The sequence below is a fragment of the Manacus candei genome, unplaced genomic scaffold (assembly GCF_025592945.1).
Source record: "Manacus candei isolate 608988 ecotype Guabito, Panama unplaced genomic scaffold, ASM2559294v1 h1tg000153l, whole genome shotgun sequence".
NCBI lineage: Eukaryota > Metazoa > Chordata > Aves > Passeriformes > Pipridae > Manacus > Manacus candei.
This window is the reverse complement of record NW_026138201.1, coordinates 3441403-3457751: the sequence shown is the minus strand read 5'-3', so window position 1 is coordinate 3457751 and position 16349 is coordinate 3441403. Positions and strand designations below refer to the sequence as shown.

Genomic DNA, 16349 nt, shown 5'->3' with positions numbered 1-16349 from the left:
GATGAAAACCACTCACTAGGATATGGGGAAAACTGCATTTTTAGTGTGTTCTCATGTCTTATAATTAGGTCTTTGTCTCTCACTCACCTAAGGGAGGTCATGAATGCATTTGCCAACTTTCTTGAGTTTAAACTTTGTGCAACCATGGAGCATTTAAAAAGTTTACCATTGAACATAGAACAGATGTATTTTATGAGTCATATAAAGTATATAATTTATAAAAGCTTGTCGGAAATACATATTTGTATTTGTGTATATATTTGCTACGTATATAAATGGTGTAGTTTAGAGTGTATTTTCCCACCACTGCAGTCCAGCTGCCTTTGAAATAGTTGTGAACTTCACTGCCATTGTTGCCAGCCCTGAAATACCAACCTACAACCTGGTTTAGCCTTTTGAAATCGCAGAGAAGAATTAATTGGAAATGTAATTTTGTACTCAGAGGTATGCAAATTTTATGTCTAAACTCAAGTGAAAAGAAGCATTCAGTCTAATTTTTTGGCATTTGTCAAAAGCCCTCCAAAAACCATCTAGGCTGCAGGCTAAGCTGCCTTTCATAAATCTCAGCCGAAGACTTGCTGCTGACTTTTTAAGACTAAATTATTTCTATTGTTCTCAAGTAATTACATTTTTGTTGTTATCTGTGGAAAGAGCCCCACTGGGTTGAGCATGTAAGTATATGGGAATGGGGGGAAGGAGGATTTGTGGTAGTTAAGTGGAGATGATAAAGCTGAAAACATAGCAGCAGGACATAAATCAGATTTTTCTTCTTTTTCTAGTTGGCTCGTCACAATAAAACATTGCAACAGATGCTGAAACCAGGGTCAGATCCAGATGAAGGAGATGAAGCCTTGAGGTTTTATGCCAAACATACTGCACAGATAGAGGTAAAGAATTGCTCCCTGGAAGATTGAATATGAGACAAGTCTGCATCTTGTGCATGGTGTATCACCTCTTTTTAAGCTTCTGAGCAGCAAAGCTTATTCAAATGGTGCAGATTATTTATGAGGAGAAAGCTGAATAATGTGCTTTTGGCTGTGGGAGAAAAAGGAATGCCCCTATATCAAAAGTGGCTCTAAATAATCATTTTACAGGAGCTTTTCTCTGTGTTACCAAACATGTTTTGTTAGGGAAATACTGACTGCGGATAGTAGCTGTGTCATAAGTCAAGAATAATCTTGTATGGTACATCACTCAACTAAATAATCATGAGTTTCAAAGCCAGTGATGCTGGCTGATCAAATTAAAAGTCTGGCTCGAGTACAAAGGGGTTTTGAAGTGGTGTAGACATTCAGTGTGGCTTTTGTTTAAAAGACTAAGGCTTGGCCTGGTTCAGCAGTTCTGTTCTCTATTTTAAACTTTACACCTGCCATGGATTGGATTTAGATAAAGAACCATGGAGGTATTTAGGTTCATAATTCTTATATCCCTTTCTGGGCTCCTGCAGGTTTCATGGGATCATAGGCATCACGATAGGAGTTGGGCACTGGAGTAGCTCAGTGACTTTGTCAGGAGCAGAATTTCTGTGGTGCAAAGGCAGCTGCTGCGAGAGCCTGCGGGGAGCGGAGGCATCTGGCTCTCCCTCAGAAAAGCTGTAGCAAGTCCAAAACTGGCCAAGTGTGAAAAATGCACAGCATGGGTGCACACAGGCCCAGCCTGAATCTGGTCCAATAATCTCCAAGTCCTTCAGTGGGCTCCCAGGCTCCTCCAGCACTGGAGCTGAGCTTGCCTGGAGAGGGAGCAGTCCTGACACATGACTCAGTGTTGTCCTGCCTTCCATCAAGACAGACCACAGCTGGGTCCTTCTCTGTTTCCCACCACCCCTTTTGTCTGATAATGGTCATGTTATCCCCCCACAGAATAAATGGAAGCTCCATGGCTATGGTTGTCCAGAGGGCAGCTCAGAGCTCCTCTTAATATATTTGAATACTCTGGGCATTGCTGAGATATCTCTTGGCAATTATCAGCTGAGTTATCTGGGTAGGTTGTAAATTTAGGCATTAAACAAGCACTGTGGTCAGCTTTTCTGTGGCCAGTAACTTCTTCTGCAACCCAGCACTGCTGCTATACAAAATAGATATTCACAGGTCTTTCTCTGAAAGCAGACCTGGACCTGTTCGGTGTGTAAGATATTATCTCCCCTATATTAAGGTATCTCATTTGTTTGATTTGAAAGTCAAATAGTGGGGTTTTTTCACCAGTGGCTGTACCGAGACATGGGTGTAGGAGTTAAAATGAGTTTTCTACCTATTTTTGTATTTTTAGTAATGCAGAGTCCACAATCAGAATGGGGAAGCAATTTTGATGACAGTGGGGTGAGATGAAATAAAATCCAGTTCACTCACTGATAACTTGGTCAGTCCTGAAATACAAACAATTCAGAACCTTGGGTTTTGCCAAGTAAGAAGATAAAGACTGACAAGATATGGGTGCTGTCTGAGTAACAAGGTGCTATTTTTGCATGTTCACCTTCACAACTTATCCCATCACAGAAACAGACTCAAGGTGAGCAAATAATTTTGCAATCTGAGCAGAAAGCCCCTGAACTTCTGCACTTTTTACTGGGAGAGGTTTGTTTCAGTTTGCTGCAAAACTGAAGCATTCTGAATAGGAACAATTTTTCTATTTGGGGAAGTCTGGACCTGGGTTTTGCTTGAGGCATATGTTGACCACTTTATTCAGGCAGGTGTTTGAAAATAAAAAAGTAGTTTTACTCCATTTTGGGACTTTATTGTGATGTTCAAATAATTTATGCATTAATTGATAAATAAAAGGGGAGCTGTGAACAAGAAAAGATATGACAAAATGATTGGAAAGTCACTGATCCTGACAAAAATGTGTATTTTATTTATAGATTGTTCGCCATGATAGAACAATGGAACAGATCGTCTTCCCTGTCCCCAATATTTGTGAATTCCTCACTCGGGAATCCAAAAGTCGAGTGTTCAATACAACAGAGAGAGATGAACAAGGCAGCAAAGTCAATGACTTTTTCCAGCAGACAGAGGATCTGTATAATGAGATGAAATGGCAAAAGAAAATTAGGAGTAAGTATTGCAATTTCAAAAAATGGGTTCACTATGCTAAAAACCTGCTTTTAAACCTTAAAATCCTTTGATTTTAATAATACACTTTTCTCTGTTCATTCTGATACCACCACAGGCAAAACTGTTCAGGGCTTGAGAGCGTAGGCCAGCTGAGACACTTGCATGCCACCGTAAAAGAGGCATAATATGGAGCAGTTAGTAATGTGTTCAAGATGATGTTTTGGACTCCAAAAGTTAAATTGAGGGATGGATGAACTGGGTGTAGTTCTACTCAACTCAATAGCGTTGCACCTAATTAAGCCAAGGCCCCTAATATTTAACAAAAACATGTGTAGCTGCATATTTGAGGTTTGCAGATTCCTAAAAGACCATTAAAAAACTTGTAAATGTCAGTCACTTAAAAACATCTCTCACCAGAACCTCAGCTGCTTTACATCTGTCTGACTCCCATGGAGTCAGTTCCCCTCTGCCAGTTCACATCAGCCTTGCATGACTGGGCTGCAGGGTGTCCCAGTGAGCCCATACTGGTGTCCATCCCGTGACAGTGGGAGAGGCTGGCAGGCATGGCTGAGATCACGGGGGAGAGATCAGAGCAGGGGCACGAGGAGGAGGGGCAGTGAAGCCAAGGCAGGTATCCTGAGTTTCTAGTTTAGTTCACTGATGGGCATGAGATGCTGGAAAGCAGTGCCATGGAAAGGGCTCTGGGGGTCCTGGTCAGTGGCCAGTTGGACACGAGTCAGCAGTGCCCTGGCAGCCAGGAGGGCCAACCCTGTCTGGGGGGGCATCAGGGACTGTCCCACTCTGCTCTGACCTGGGGCAGCCTCATGTCGAGTCTGAGGGCAGTTTTGGGCACCACAGTGTAAGAAAGATGTTAAGCCCTTAAAGAGTGTCCAAAGGAGGGCAATGAAGATGGTGAAGGACCTTGATTTGAAGCCATGTGAGGAGCAGCTGAGGGCACTTGATGTGTTCAGCTGGAAGAGACTGAGGGGAGACCTCACTTCAGCTACAACTTCCTCAGGAGGGGAAGAGGAGAGGCTCTGTGTCTGTGGGGACCAGGGACAAGACTGAGGGAATGGCCTGGAGTTTGTGTCAGGGCAGGTTTACATTGGATCTCAGGAAAAGGTTCTTCCCCCAGAGGGTGGTTGGGCATTGAACAGGCTCCCCAGGGCAGTGGGCACAGCACCAAGGCTGCCGGAGCTCAAGAAGGGTTTTGGATGATACTCTCAGGCACATGGTGGGACTCTTTGGGACAGTCCTGTGCAGGGCTGAGGGTTAGACTCGATAATCCTTGTGGGTCCCTTCCATCTCAGCGTATTCTGTGATTCTCTCATTCTGTCAGAGCCACTGGCCCTCACCAGGACTGGAGCTGCTGATGATGTCCCAGGGACAGGAGGCTCCTGCCAGCTCAGCCACTATCAACTCTGCCCTTTGCTTTTGGAGCAGAAAGTTGTATTTTATATATCATGGAATCACAGAATGGTTTGGGTTGGAAGGGACCTTAAAGATCATCTCATTCCACCCCCCTGCCATGGGCAGGGACACCTTCCGCTACATCAGGTTGCTCAGAGCCCCATCCAGCCTGGCCTTGGACACTTCCAGGGATGGGGCAGCCACAACTTCTCTGACCAACCTGTGCCAGGGCCTCCCCACCCTCACAGGGAAGACTTTTTTCCTTATACCCAATCTAAACCTACTCTCTTTTAGTTTGAATGCATTCCCCCTTGTCCTGTCACTCCAGGCCCTTCTAAATAGTCTCTCTCCATCCCCCTTGCACACTCCCTTCAGGGACTGGAAGGCCACAATTAGGTCACCCTGAAGCCTTCTCTTCTCCACGCTGAACATACATAAAAATACATGAGAGTCATTCACTGCTAAAATGCAGGTTCTCTAGGAGTGTAACAAATCAGCTGCTCACAGCAACTATCAGGAAGGAAAGGAGGAACAGGGTCTGTGGTCAGAGCAGCAGGGAGTCTGGGTAGTCAAAGCAATATTTAGCAACCTTAATGTGATGGAAACCTGGATATTGGTTGCAATTTTTATAAATGTCAATTCTCAGGCTATAATTTTCATTATAGCAGTAATAAGTCTTCAGCATGAACCCTATCAGCCCAAGTCTTCTTCTCCTGATGGTACTCTAAGAACTTGTCTCTACTGGCAAACTGACTGGAATAGAAGTGGAAAAAGAAATGATTCCAAAATAACTCCCTATCTGCACAGTCTGTTTGGGAATAAAAGTCGCTATATTGTAGAGAAATTATTTCAGTAACAAAATCATATCTGGGAGTTTTGCTTAAGAAACACAAATAAAAGAGCCCAACTCAACACTTAGATGCACCAGACCTGCCTAATGCTATAAACAAAGAAAATTGGTTTATTTTTATTCAGAACAGAAATTCCTCAACTCCTTTCATCAGTGGAATGGCTCACAAGTCTCTGTGTTGGTTTTTTTGTATTTGAAAAGATAATACAGGTTGAGGCTCAGTTCATTCTGTAGCCAAGTATCTGTTAGCATGCAGTGTGTGTTGCTTGAATTGACAGATGTCATTTGCAGTGGCTCCAAATGCTTAAATCTCAGCAGTCAGCAGTTTAAGGTTATCACAGTGAAATCTGAATATTTGCCTAATCACCATTAAAGTCTATTTAAACTAAAGTCTGAGACAACCATTTGCAGTTGAAGGAGTCTGCTGTTTATAAAAAGTTAGGTGGTTGTTCTGCATACTTCCAGGAGGTTTTCAGTGCTTTAAAACCTAATTAATAGGGACACATCATGTGCAAAACTCCTCTGGCTAGAGATCTTTTTGCAGTATTGCACATAGAATTTTGTTTTGAATGTTCATTTATACGTATTGTAGTGCAGTCATATATATGAAGTGCTTGCCTGGGTCTTAGCACCCTCTGATTTTGTTCTCAGCCTTCTCGCTGAATCGTTTATGTGACTCTGGACACAAAGGCTTAACCCTGTTTTGCCCTGTTTCCCTTTTTAGCCCTCTCTAACTAGGTTGTAGGTTCTTTGGGATATGGACTATTTCTGTGTGTTTTTACAGCACTTCACATATGGAGATCATGGCTCGTTTGAGTCCTTTTAAGCAGGAGGACAGAGCTGTTTGTCAGCAGGTGACCTTGGACATCTGAGTATCATGCAGGAAATAGTCAGCTTTCGTAGTACCAAACCCCAGTCAGACCAAATTTTATCTGCTTCCCAAAGCAGATCAAGATGTTTTCAGCCTGACAAAGGCTGGGAACATACCAGAGTTCTGAAACTGTGCCTATTCCATCATTCTTTGCATAATGTCAGCAGTGCACTTGGTCCAGTTAGGTTATCTGGATGACCCATTCTGGGTCTTCTGGTTGACTGGCATTCAGAGTGCTAAAATCTATTTTTTGTGTCCCCTGCACAGAGGCTGCAGTTTCATAGGCAGCTGAAAAGACTGTTGCAAAATATCCAGTCCTAAAATCTTACCGGGGCAAAACTCCCATATATAATAAACTGCATTGTGATCTTTGGATTAAAAGCTCTGTTTGAAGCTATGTTTTATGTCAAACCTATGTTTAATATTTGTGTATTTTAGTTAATTTTAAAGATCTGCATATTTTCTACATTAATCTGTATTTTTTAATTCTCTTCAGACCATTGCTGATTGAGTTTCTTCCTGCTTTCATTTCATTGATGGCTGCTCTTTTCCCCTTTCTAGATAATCAAGCCCTGTTTTGGTTCTCCAGACACATCTCTCTCTGGGGGAGCATTTCCTTCAACCTGGCTGTGTTCATCAATTTAGCAGTTGCTCTCTTCTACCCTTTTGGAGATGATGGAGATGAAGGCAAGTGGAGTTTGGTTTTATTTTTCCTTTTAATTTTAGATGCTTTCATTTGTGAGGTTGACAAATAAAACTGCATCTTCAGGTGCTGCAGAAGCCATTCAGTGTCTCCTAAGCAGGTGCCAGATGTTGTCTGAAACGTGGTAGTTGATCTTCTGTGTTTCACGTGGCCCACACGGTGTGGAGTAAAATGGACAGAACATAAGCTGAAGATCATCTAGATGATCTCAGCTAATTTTTTTTTTTAATATTGCCATATTGCAGTGTCCTACTGCAGCTTCTGAACTGAAGGAGGATTCCTGGCAGCAGAGGGACAGAGATTCCTTAAAAGTGACCAAATTGAATGACTTGCAGCCTTGAAAACATAAAGAATAGAGTGATTTGAAAATTTGACTGTGTTGTTTATTGGGATAAAGGGGCATAACTGTTGCAGAGGACAAATGCATTATATAAAAATATGCTTAAAACCTATGATTCTGTCTCTGCTTCATCCCATGTCACAGGAAATATTTAATGGAATTTATTGTTTGCTATAAATGCAGCAGACTAGCAGGAGGCCTCTTCGAAGCCAAAACAAGCTTAATTGGGATAAAGGAGACTAAATAGTTCAGAATACTGGTAATGGGAGCAGAGCCATTCACCTCTGGGTCTTTGATTCATGTCCAGTCCAGTCAGTAATGTGACTGAGAGTCACCTCTGTCTGATGGCATGTGAACTGGGCTGGTGGAAGCAATCCAGCTTCTAGTAGATACATGTGCTTTTCACAAACACCACAGCTGGCACCGGCAAACATTCCTGTTGGCTGGCTTGAACAGAAAGGCAGCAGATTAAAATATACTGGCAGGGGCACCACGCTGCCCTTTCACCCCATGGGGTGGTCTCTGCAGGTCACATCTCCACAGCCTCGTGTAGTAAAGCAAAGTTTGCAGGGCTGGGGCCTGGAAAAGGGAAGCATTTGTGCTCTCCTGTTTGTAAACTGAGGGAGTCAGCAGGAGTGAGTACACACATTAGAGCCCATGGAGGATGAGAGGAAAAGTAAAGAGTTAAAAGTAAACCTTTTAAGTGACTAAATTTTAGCTAATCTATACTCATGGAAATCCTCTGGTCTGCAATCAGTCGGTATTAATACTTATTTTGAACTGCAGCTTTATGTTGTATTAGTTTAAGTGGCCCCAGTAATCCTGTGATAGCACATTTCAGGAATCCAGTTCCAAGTGCTTGTAAAAGCCAGAGCGATTCCTGAGCAATAAACAATACATGTCACCAAATGGGATTAGCAGGTCATGAGGCAGCCTCCTTAATTCCAGCCTCCCCCTCCACCAAAGCCTGACCCAACAGCTGGAGTTTTGTCTCCCATTTTTCCCCTTCACTCTGCTTAAATCCACCTGTCTGAGGTGCCTGTGCTGAGCTAATCATCCCAAAATGCTGCCTTGTAGTAGGTACCTGCAGCGCTTATGTCATAGGACATAAGCAAAACTGTTCCAGCTGAAGACAGCTCCTGAAGGGAGTCTACAGGAAATACAGAGAGAGACTATTTACAAGAGCCTGGGGTGACAGGACAAGGGGGAATGCATTCAAACTAAAAGAGAGTAGGTTTAGATTAGGTGTTAGGAAAAAATTCTTCCCTGTGAGGGTGGTGAGGCCCTGGCACAGGTTGGCCAGAGAAGCTGTGGCTGCCCCATCCCTGGAAGTGTCCAAGGCCAGGTTGGATGTGGCTCTGAGCAATCTGGGCTAGTGGAAGGTGTCCCTACCCATGGCAGGGAATTGGAGTGAAATGATCTTTAAGGTCCCTTCCAACCCAAACTATTCCATGATTCCATGAAGGCTCCTTGCCTGTGGAGTGCCTGTCTGCACGTTACTGGTGTGGGTCCTGCTATGTGAAACTGTTGGATCTGCAGTAGGGAAGAAGGAAAAGTGATTTGTTCAAGAACTACAGAGAACTTTGGCCTTACCTTTCAGATCCACTTGAAAGATATTTTTTAGGATCCATTAAAAGTTTCCAAATCTTGTTGGCGGAGAATTTATCTGACAAGAGGTGACCTTGAACCTCCTGCCAAGGATATAAACACTCCTGAACTTTGGAAAAGTTCGGATGCCATCTGAATGTTGAGGCTAGGGCCTCATCTCATTGTTTTCTAATCCCAGTGATGCTGCTCAGCTGTGCATTTGTTGCCAAAGAGATAGCATGATTGCCATTGTGAGTTTAGCTAAATTTTCTATTCCCTTCTCCCCCGTCACTGACCTCTCGGTTCATCCGATAACAATAGAAGTCAGTGTACAAGTGTGACACTGCCCTGAGATCTGAATGTGCTTTTTATATCACAGCAACATGGTGTGTTTCTAGGGCTTTAGCAGAGGAGAGAGGCGAATATAGGGGCATCTCTCAAAACTCAGGGAGAGCTCGGAGCCAGCATCTTGCAGAGCAGCCGAGACCGGCTGTGCAGACAGCGGCTCACATGCCCTCGGGAGCTCAGCAGGACCTGGGACCCGCTGCCTTCCCGGGAGCAAGGCACAGCTATTCAGCTGCTCCCAGCCATGCAGATGCTGCCTGTCCCTGCCCAAGTCCCCGTGGCTGTCTCCCGCTGCGGGAAGTGCCTTGCTCCCGTGCAGAGGCGGAGGCTCCCGCTGAACACCCGCAGCCGGGCGGGAGAAAGATGCTTTTCCAGCCGGGGCGCTTCGGTGCAGCTGGGGGTGGAAACGTGACACTGCAGCGCTGTGCTGCCCCCAGGACCGGCTATTTTGTAGCTGAGCAATCGTGGACTTAGACCGGAGGAGCCCTAATGATCCCTGCAGAAGGGAGCTGATTAGCAGGTTGCTCCAGGAGGAGGGTAAACTGCTCCATCTCTGAGCACTCCTTGGATTTTAATGGAAATTTCATTAGCTGCTCTTATAATTACCTGTGCAAAAATCAACAATGCTATGAGAATAATAGCTCTCACTGCAATTTGGGCAAGTCGTGGTCAGCAGTTGCAGTGCATGAATCACACTTTTGTTAAGATATATTGGCAAAGGAATTGATCTTCTGGGGCTGTTTCATGGGGAAAAATGGAATCTCCAAAGATGCCTGTCTCAGATCTCCCTTTCTCCTCTGCACAGGCACACTCTCACCGTTGTTTTCCGTGCTTCTCTGGATAGCAGTGGCATTTTGTACAGCAATGCTGTTTTTCATCTCCAAGCCCGTTGGTATTCGCCCCTTTTTGGTGTCTGTTATTCTCAGGTCCATATATACCATAGGGCTCGGTCCTACCTTGATACTTCTCGGTGCTGCTAATGTAAGTACTTAAAAAGCAAAGGAAATTTCCCTGCCAGCAGAAGGAAAGATATTAAGGGTCTCCTTTTAAAAAAACCCTTTCATTAGAGCTGTGCGAAAACTTCTTTTTCTGGTTCAATGGTTAAGCCAAAAAAATAAATCATTTCCAGTCATCCTGAAACAGCAGTGTCAGCAAAGTGGGAAGCTAAGAAAAAAAAAGCTGTTTTCGTTTTGTGCATATGCAAATGTTTTAAAATCAAAAACAATATGAAATTTAAAGAAATATTGCTATATAAGGGCAATCAAATATAAAGTTTCTCACGTTAAAAGAATAATTTTCTCTACAAGTGCACTCAGCAATATTGACACCAATTTGTGAAATGTTTCTGTGACGTTAAGTATATTTTTGAGAAGAAAAGAGTTTTCAAAATTAAAAATTCTCTCAGCCCTTTGCCGGATCTCTTGACTTAGACATGAATAATTTTGCATGCTTACTGAGCTTGGTGAGTGGTGCTCACAAGGCATCTCTTTAGATTTCTGCCTGACTGCTACACGTCTAATTCACCTCAGTATTGGAATACTTGCCACTAGTTTTGTGGGAATTTCACATACTTAAAACTACCCAGATGAAGGTCAAGGCAAGTAAAGTGCTTGCCCATGTCAAATTTGTGAACAAAAAAATATGTTGAGTCCTCATTGGTTGTCCTAGGCTGCCAAACAGGTGAGGTTAGACCTCACCTTCTCACTCCTGCACTACTGTTCAAGTGCAGGCAAAGCTTGGGAGCAATAGAGAGCCTGATGCTGTTGCTTAAATTCTGTGCTTCAAAAATGTCCCCAGTTTTCTTTTTTTGTTGTTGTTTTTAGGGATTTGATATTGAAAACCATGATCTGAAGGAAACAATAGATCTTACATGCACCCCCCCCACACCCTCCACACTTTCTGTTGTGTTACTTTTGTTCTCTTTGTAGTAGCACTCCTAGCTGCTTTCCCAGAGTCTAAACTCAAGATCATTAGGAATTCACTCCCCAGTTGTTGGGGTTTTTTAATGCCTCATGACATTAATCCCCCCCACCTACTCAGTAAGGTTATAGAAATAAATCACAATTCATAGAAATAAATCACAAATGAGGCACAGTGCAGTGTCAGAGGTGATGTCCTTCCACTTACTCTCATGGGCTTGTTCCCAGTGCACCATTGGAGCTGGATTCCTCACACCTCGCTCCAGCTATCTAAAAGTTGAGCATTTAGTCAAACCAACAGGTAGGCAGCAATGCAAACACTAACTAACAGGATATTTTCTGATGGAATAAACCTAGCCTTTGTTACCCCCCCACAGCTTTGTAACAAAATAGTGTTTCTGGTGAGCTTTGTTGGGAACCGTGGCACTTTCACCCGTGGCTACAGGGCGGTCATCATGGACATGGCTTTTCTCTACCACGTGGCATATGTCCTGGTCTGCATGCTGGGCCTCTGTGTGCATGAATTCTTCTACAGTTTCCTGGTAAGTATGTGCTGCTGTGCAGGGGAAAACTTTGCAAAAATAGAAAATACCGTTACCCATGCAGCTGTCTTCAATTTCTTCCTGACAATCAAGTCCAAATCATGTGTATTTTTAGCACGCCGTTGTGTTGCTGCCCCTTAGGAGCTGCTGTTTTTGTTAGAACCTGTTCCTGTTAGGACTTATTTTATCTGCTTTAGAGTTGAAAGTTTGTTCCTTTCTTTTCAGACAATCATCATCATCAAACCCAGTCCTTTCTCCCAGCTTTCCTCATATTCTGTGTCAGTTGTTCCTGTATCTTGTGTCAATCATGGCATTTCTGGGACAGGAGTTGCCCACCAGTGTGTGCATCATACCTATACCAAAGTATCCCATTCCTCAGCCCTAATAAAATAAATTTTTAAAAAATTAGTTGGGAAATGGGGATGGCATGCTTCTGGTGTAGCAGGGAGATCCATCACTTTAAATGTATCCCGCTTCATTTTCTTTTGTTGCCATTACCCAGATGGAATGCCTTTTTATAACGTGATACAGGTGCAGTGAAAATGAATCACACAAAATTATGCTAAACTCCACTAAGTGCTCCCTTCATGCTAAATAGCAGTAAAAGGTGTTTCACTGCTCTTGTTTTCTAATCCTGTTGCTTTGTACTGGAACACGTGAAACTTGTCAGGAGACTGACTAAATTGTGGTCATTTATATGGGTTTGCTTTCCTGTTGTTGTATCTTTTTCTCGGCTTCCTGAATAGTGGTGAACTCCCAACACTTCAGAGATGTGTTAAGGGCACTAACATTTTCATGGGTTCAGTGATTAACTCTGGTTGAGCTCCTTTTGAAATCAGATTTTCCAGATCTTTACATTAAAGTCTGCTTCAAAGTTTGGGCAGATTTCAAAGGAGTCAAAATCTGTGGCTGTAGCTGCAGGACGTTTTACAAATTGATGTAACTCTCCTGCTTAAAATATGCACAGCAAATTACCTGCTATTCCTTCAATGAGTAAGGTGAACTGTGTCTTAAAATCCTTTGCAAAGTGTCAAGTAGTTTAAGAAACATTCTATGGACTTACTGTTTTCAGTACCAATGTCCATTATTCATGGTCATTATAATTGTCCACGTTCCCAGGCTCCTTTTGGGTTTTCACTTAGTAGTGGATGTATTCTAAACTCTACTATTTGTTCTTCAAGTCTTTGCCTTGTATGGAATGAATGATAACTGTCTTCCCCCTTTCTTCCTTTATTATTAATACTTTCACAAGGCTGTGGATTTCAGATCTTATAAATTAGGGCTAATACCTTCTTCTGTGGAACATTTTGATAAATCATAGTGTATCTCTTTATATCTGTAATCTGAGTGTTTTCAAGTGGAAATATATATGTTATAGATAAGGTCCAAAGCACTATAGAATGTAAATAAAATTGAAAGAGAAAAAAGTTATAAGTTCTTGTAAAGCTCCTGTCACATTTAATTGCTATTTTAGGCCTTTGGCATTTAAGGCAGTATTATTGTAATATGTACTTTCCTTTAAAGTTAAATACCAGGAAGATGTAGTGCAGGATAAAGAAGAATAGAAGTTTCTAGTTTTATACAAACAGTGCCATGAATTTGTTTTGACTTAAAAAGAGGTGGCTCTGATCCCTGTATATGTGAATGGCTTTTAAATGATGCCATGAGCTCAAAGAAACAGTTTACAGACATTTAATTACTTAACATGTATGAGTGCAGTTTTGAGTTGCAGCCCATAATAATCGGATGGGAGATGAAAAATTATTTTGTAGGTATAGATCCATAGTATAAAGACATTGTTTTTTAATTCTAATCCAACCTGGTTTTGAACATGGGGAAACAATGGATCTTGTTGGTCACTGTTACCCATGTCTGAATCAGGCTTTATTTACTTTGTGACTTTTGATTATCTTAATTTATCTTAAACCCTGAAGTTCTGTGCTAGGTTTTCTCCTCCATAAGCATGCCCAGCTCCCGCTGAAATCAGTGGGAATTGTGGGTTTGTGAAGCCAGAAATGTAGAACACAGCTCGATACATGTTTCAATAGTTCAGATTGTTTTCCTATGTAGCATCCATATATTGCCTCATTTGTATTCATTTTTCCTCTACTCTGTGCCTTTCCCAGCTGTTTGATCTGGTGTACAGGGAAGAGACATTGCTAAATGTGATAAAAAGTGTTACCCGGAATGGTCGTTCAATTATCCTCACTGCAGTGCTGGCACTTATCCTGGTTTATCTCTTCTCCATCATTGGTTTCCTCTTCCTGAAGGATGACTTTATCATGGAGGTCGACAGGTTGAAAATCAGGACCCCTGCTGCAGGTATTGTTTTTTATATTAAAATTTGCATCCAACGTATCCCTTTTCTGTCTGCCTAACCTAACTTTCACCTAAGGACATCAAATTGCTTTATTTGTGCCTGTGAGAGCAGAACTAATTCCATATACCTTAGCACCCAGTTAGGTCTCTGCGTAAAATTGAATGTGTATACAGTTGTTTTAGGCTGGGTTTATTTGTTGAAATACTGAAACCCAACGCCTTTGATTTGTTATGTTTGCTTTTCAAACTCATGATAACGTTAAAAAAAATAATCTCTATTTCCTAATTATTTGGAAAAGCACCTCAAAGTGGATTCTATTATTTCTTATCCCACCTTAAAAGCAGCTCATAGTAATTTCTGTGTACTATATGAGGCATATGATTAACATGTAGCTGTATTTGTTTGATTACATCCAGAAGAAATCTATTACAGAATTCACACATCAAACGATAGGAGGTTTCCTGGAGCATCTTTTAAATGTAGTGTGTGTTTCATATAATTTTTGTGTAATCCTGGCTTCAGTAAAATCATTGGGAGGTTTTTAACCAGTTTTAAAAAGGCCGGAATTCCAGCTTTCTGGCATAAGAGGTTTTACCAATGTGAATAGAGAGTTACAAACTGGCTTTGCTAGAAAAGAGCCAGGTCTGGTCTGTTGAGCACTTTGTATGTGTTGCCAACCAGCCTGCTTGGGAGCATGGGCAGAGAAGTAACTGTCTGCATAGAAATACCTGAGAATAGCTTGTGATTAAATTCCTAAGGGCGTGATTTTCCCCAATCCTGAGCTTTTCAGACCTGCACACAAGCGCAGAACAACTGGTGGGATCCAGCCTGGACTGTGTGCACCCAGTGTTTGCCAGCCTTTCCCTAAAGTTGTTATTTCAGGATTTAAAGCACACAAACAAGGCAGAGGTCATTCAAGACTCATGGGCATGGTGTTCTTATATAGCTGGTTTGATACCATATTAAAAAAAAAGGAAACCTGACAGATTTCTTTAACATACTATAATTTTATAATTTTTTTTCCCACTGATCATCCTTTAAGGGCTAAGTTGGCTTATATTTGACTTACCATTCATTTCTGGGACAGAATTTATGCTGTGAAGTTTCATTTCAAAGGTAGCTGTAACCATCTTAGTAAGATGTGAGGCTGCACACAGCACTGGTCTGATCCGGTGCAGGAGCTCCTGTGTGTTTGTGTTGCTTCTGTCGAGTTCTTGGCAGATTTTTGTGGTGTGGGTATGTTCTTGCTGGCTTCATACATTGCCATTTCTGATCAAAAAACTCATCAGGAAAATATGCTGACTGCATACTGAGGGAACATTATGCTTCCCAGGACAAGTGCTTTAAATTTTTTCTTTATAAAGTAGCAGAAAGAGAAAGTCAGAGTGCATGTTTTCTCCCTTACACACATTGTCTTAGTCTATTACTTTTATTGTATGATTTTGCCTTCGGGTTTTTTTCCCTTTAAACCTTCTTGTACCTCTGATTTAAAATGCAGAAAATTGTTGAAGATGCACAAGATAAAATTGGTTTGATAAAATCAAGCTGATGTACACATTTACCCACTTTGGGAATGTTAAATTAGTGTTTTACACAAACCCATACATATTTACAAATGAGTACAAACTGTGTTATAACTCTTGAAAACTCTTAAATATTCTACATTCAGGATAACTGAACATCAGCTTGGTGTCCTTCTTGTCAGCTTTTGTGAATAATTTATCTAATGGTTTTAAAACTGACATTATTTTCATATCTGACAGTTGTTTCATGCTTTGAATATATTTTGTTCTAACCAGAAGCAGCAGCATTTGATGTAGATTCATTAATTTCAGGAGATGAAATGGGAATAGCTGTGATACACAGTAAATATAAAACTGTGTTTTTGTTCACTGTGATTGCTTTGAGCTGTTGAGGCAAACTCTTTGAGGAAGAAGGAATTGGTGATATAATTTGTGCTGTTCTTCCCTCTTAACTTTCCAACTCAGTGATTCACTTCTAGAAAATAATGATTTAAAACTTCACATCAATGTGATATCTTTTTGTCAACATCCTGCTCTTCCCACAGGTATTAGTGAAGCCCCCACTACAACCCTCACATCAATGATGGGAGCCTGTCCAAAAGAGAACTGTTCCACAAGCATCCCAGTTATTAACCCAGGTTAGTACAGAAGTTCCCTCAGACTGATGATCAGCTAGAACCAAGGGATCCTTGGCAGTGTTCGAGGCCAGGTTGGATGGGGCTCTGAACAACCTGGTCTAATGGAAGGTGTCCCTGTCTATGGCAGGAGGGTTGGAACAAGATGATCTTTAAGGTCCCTTCCAACCCAAACCATTCTGGGATTCTATAATCTAAGTATTACTATTGCAGGGACTTTTGCTTGTGTGAGAAGTAATGATCATTGTTGTGAGCCA

At 41.9% G+C, this 16349-nt stretch overlaps 1 protein-coding gene across 3 annotated transcripts in view; it reads left to right on the top strand.

The window, feature by feature from the left end:
- Window positions 1-16349, top strand: part of ITPR2 (inositol 1,4,5-trisphosphate receptor type 2) — a 241673-nt gene that overhangs the window by 192201 nt on the left and 33123 nt on the right. For all 3 annotated transcript variants that reach the window (XM_051772364.1, XM_051772363.1, XM_051772362.1), the window contains 7 exons: window positions 780-887; window positions 2855-3047; window positions 6740-6865; window positions 9959-10134; window positions 11450-11614; window positions 13741-13936; window positions 16003-16095. In XM_051772364.1, coding sequence (XP_051628324.1) covers window positions 780-887; window positions 2855-3047; window positions 6740-6865; window positions 9959-10134; window positions 11450-11614; window positions 13741-13936; window positions 16003-16095 — 1057 coding nt within the window. The remainder of the gene's footprint in view (window positions 1-779; window positions 888-2854; window positions 3048-6739; window positions 6866-9958; window positions 10135-11449; window positions 11615-13740; window positions 13937-16002; window positions 16096-16349) is intronic.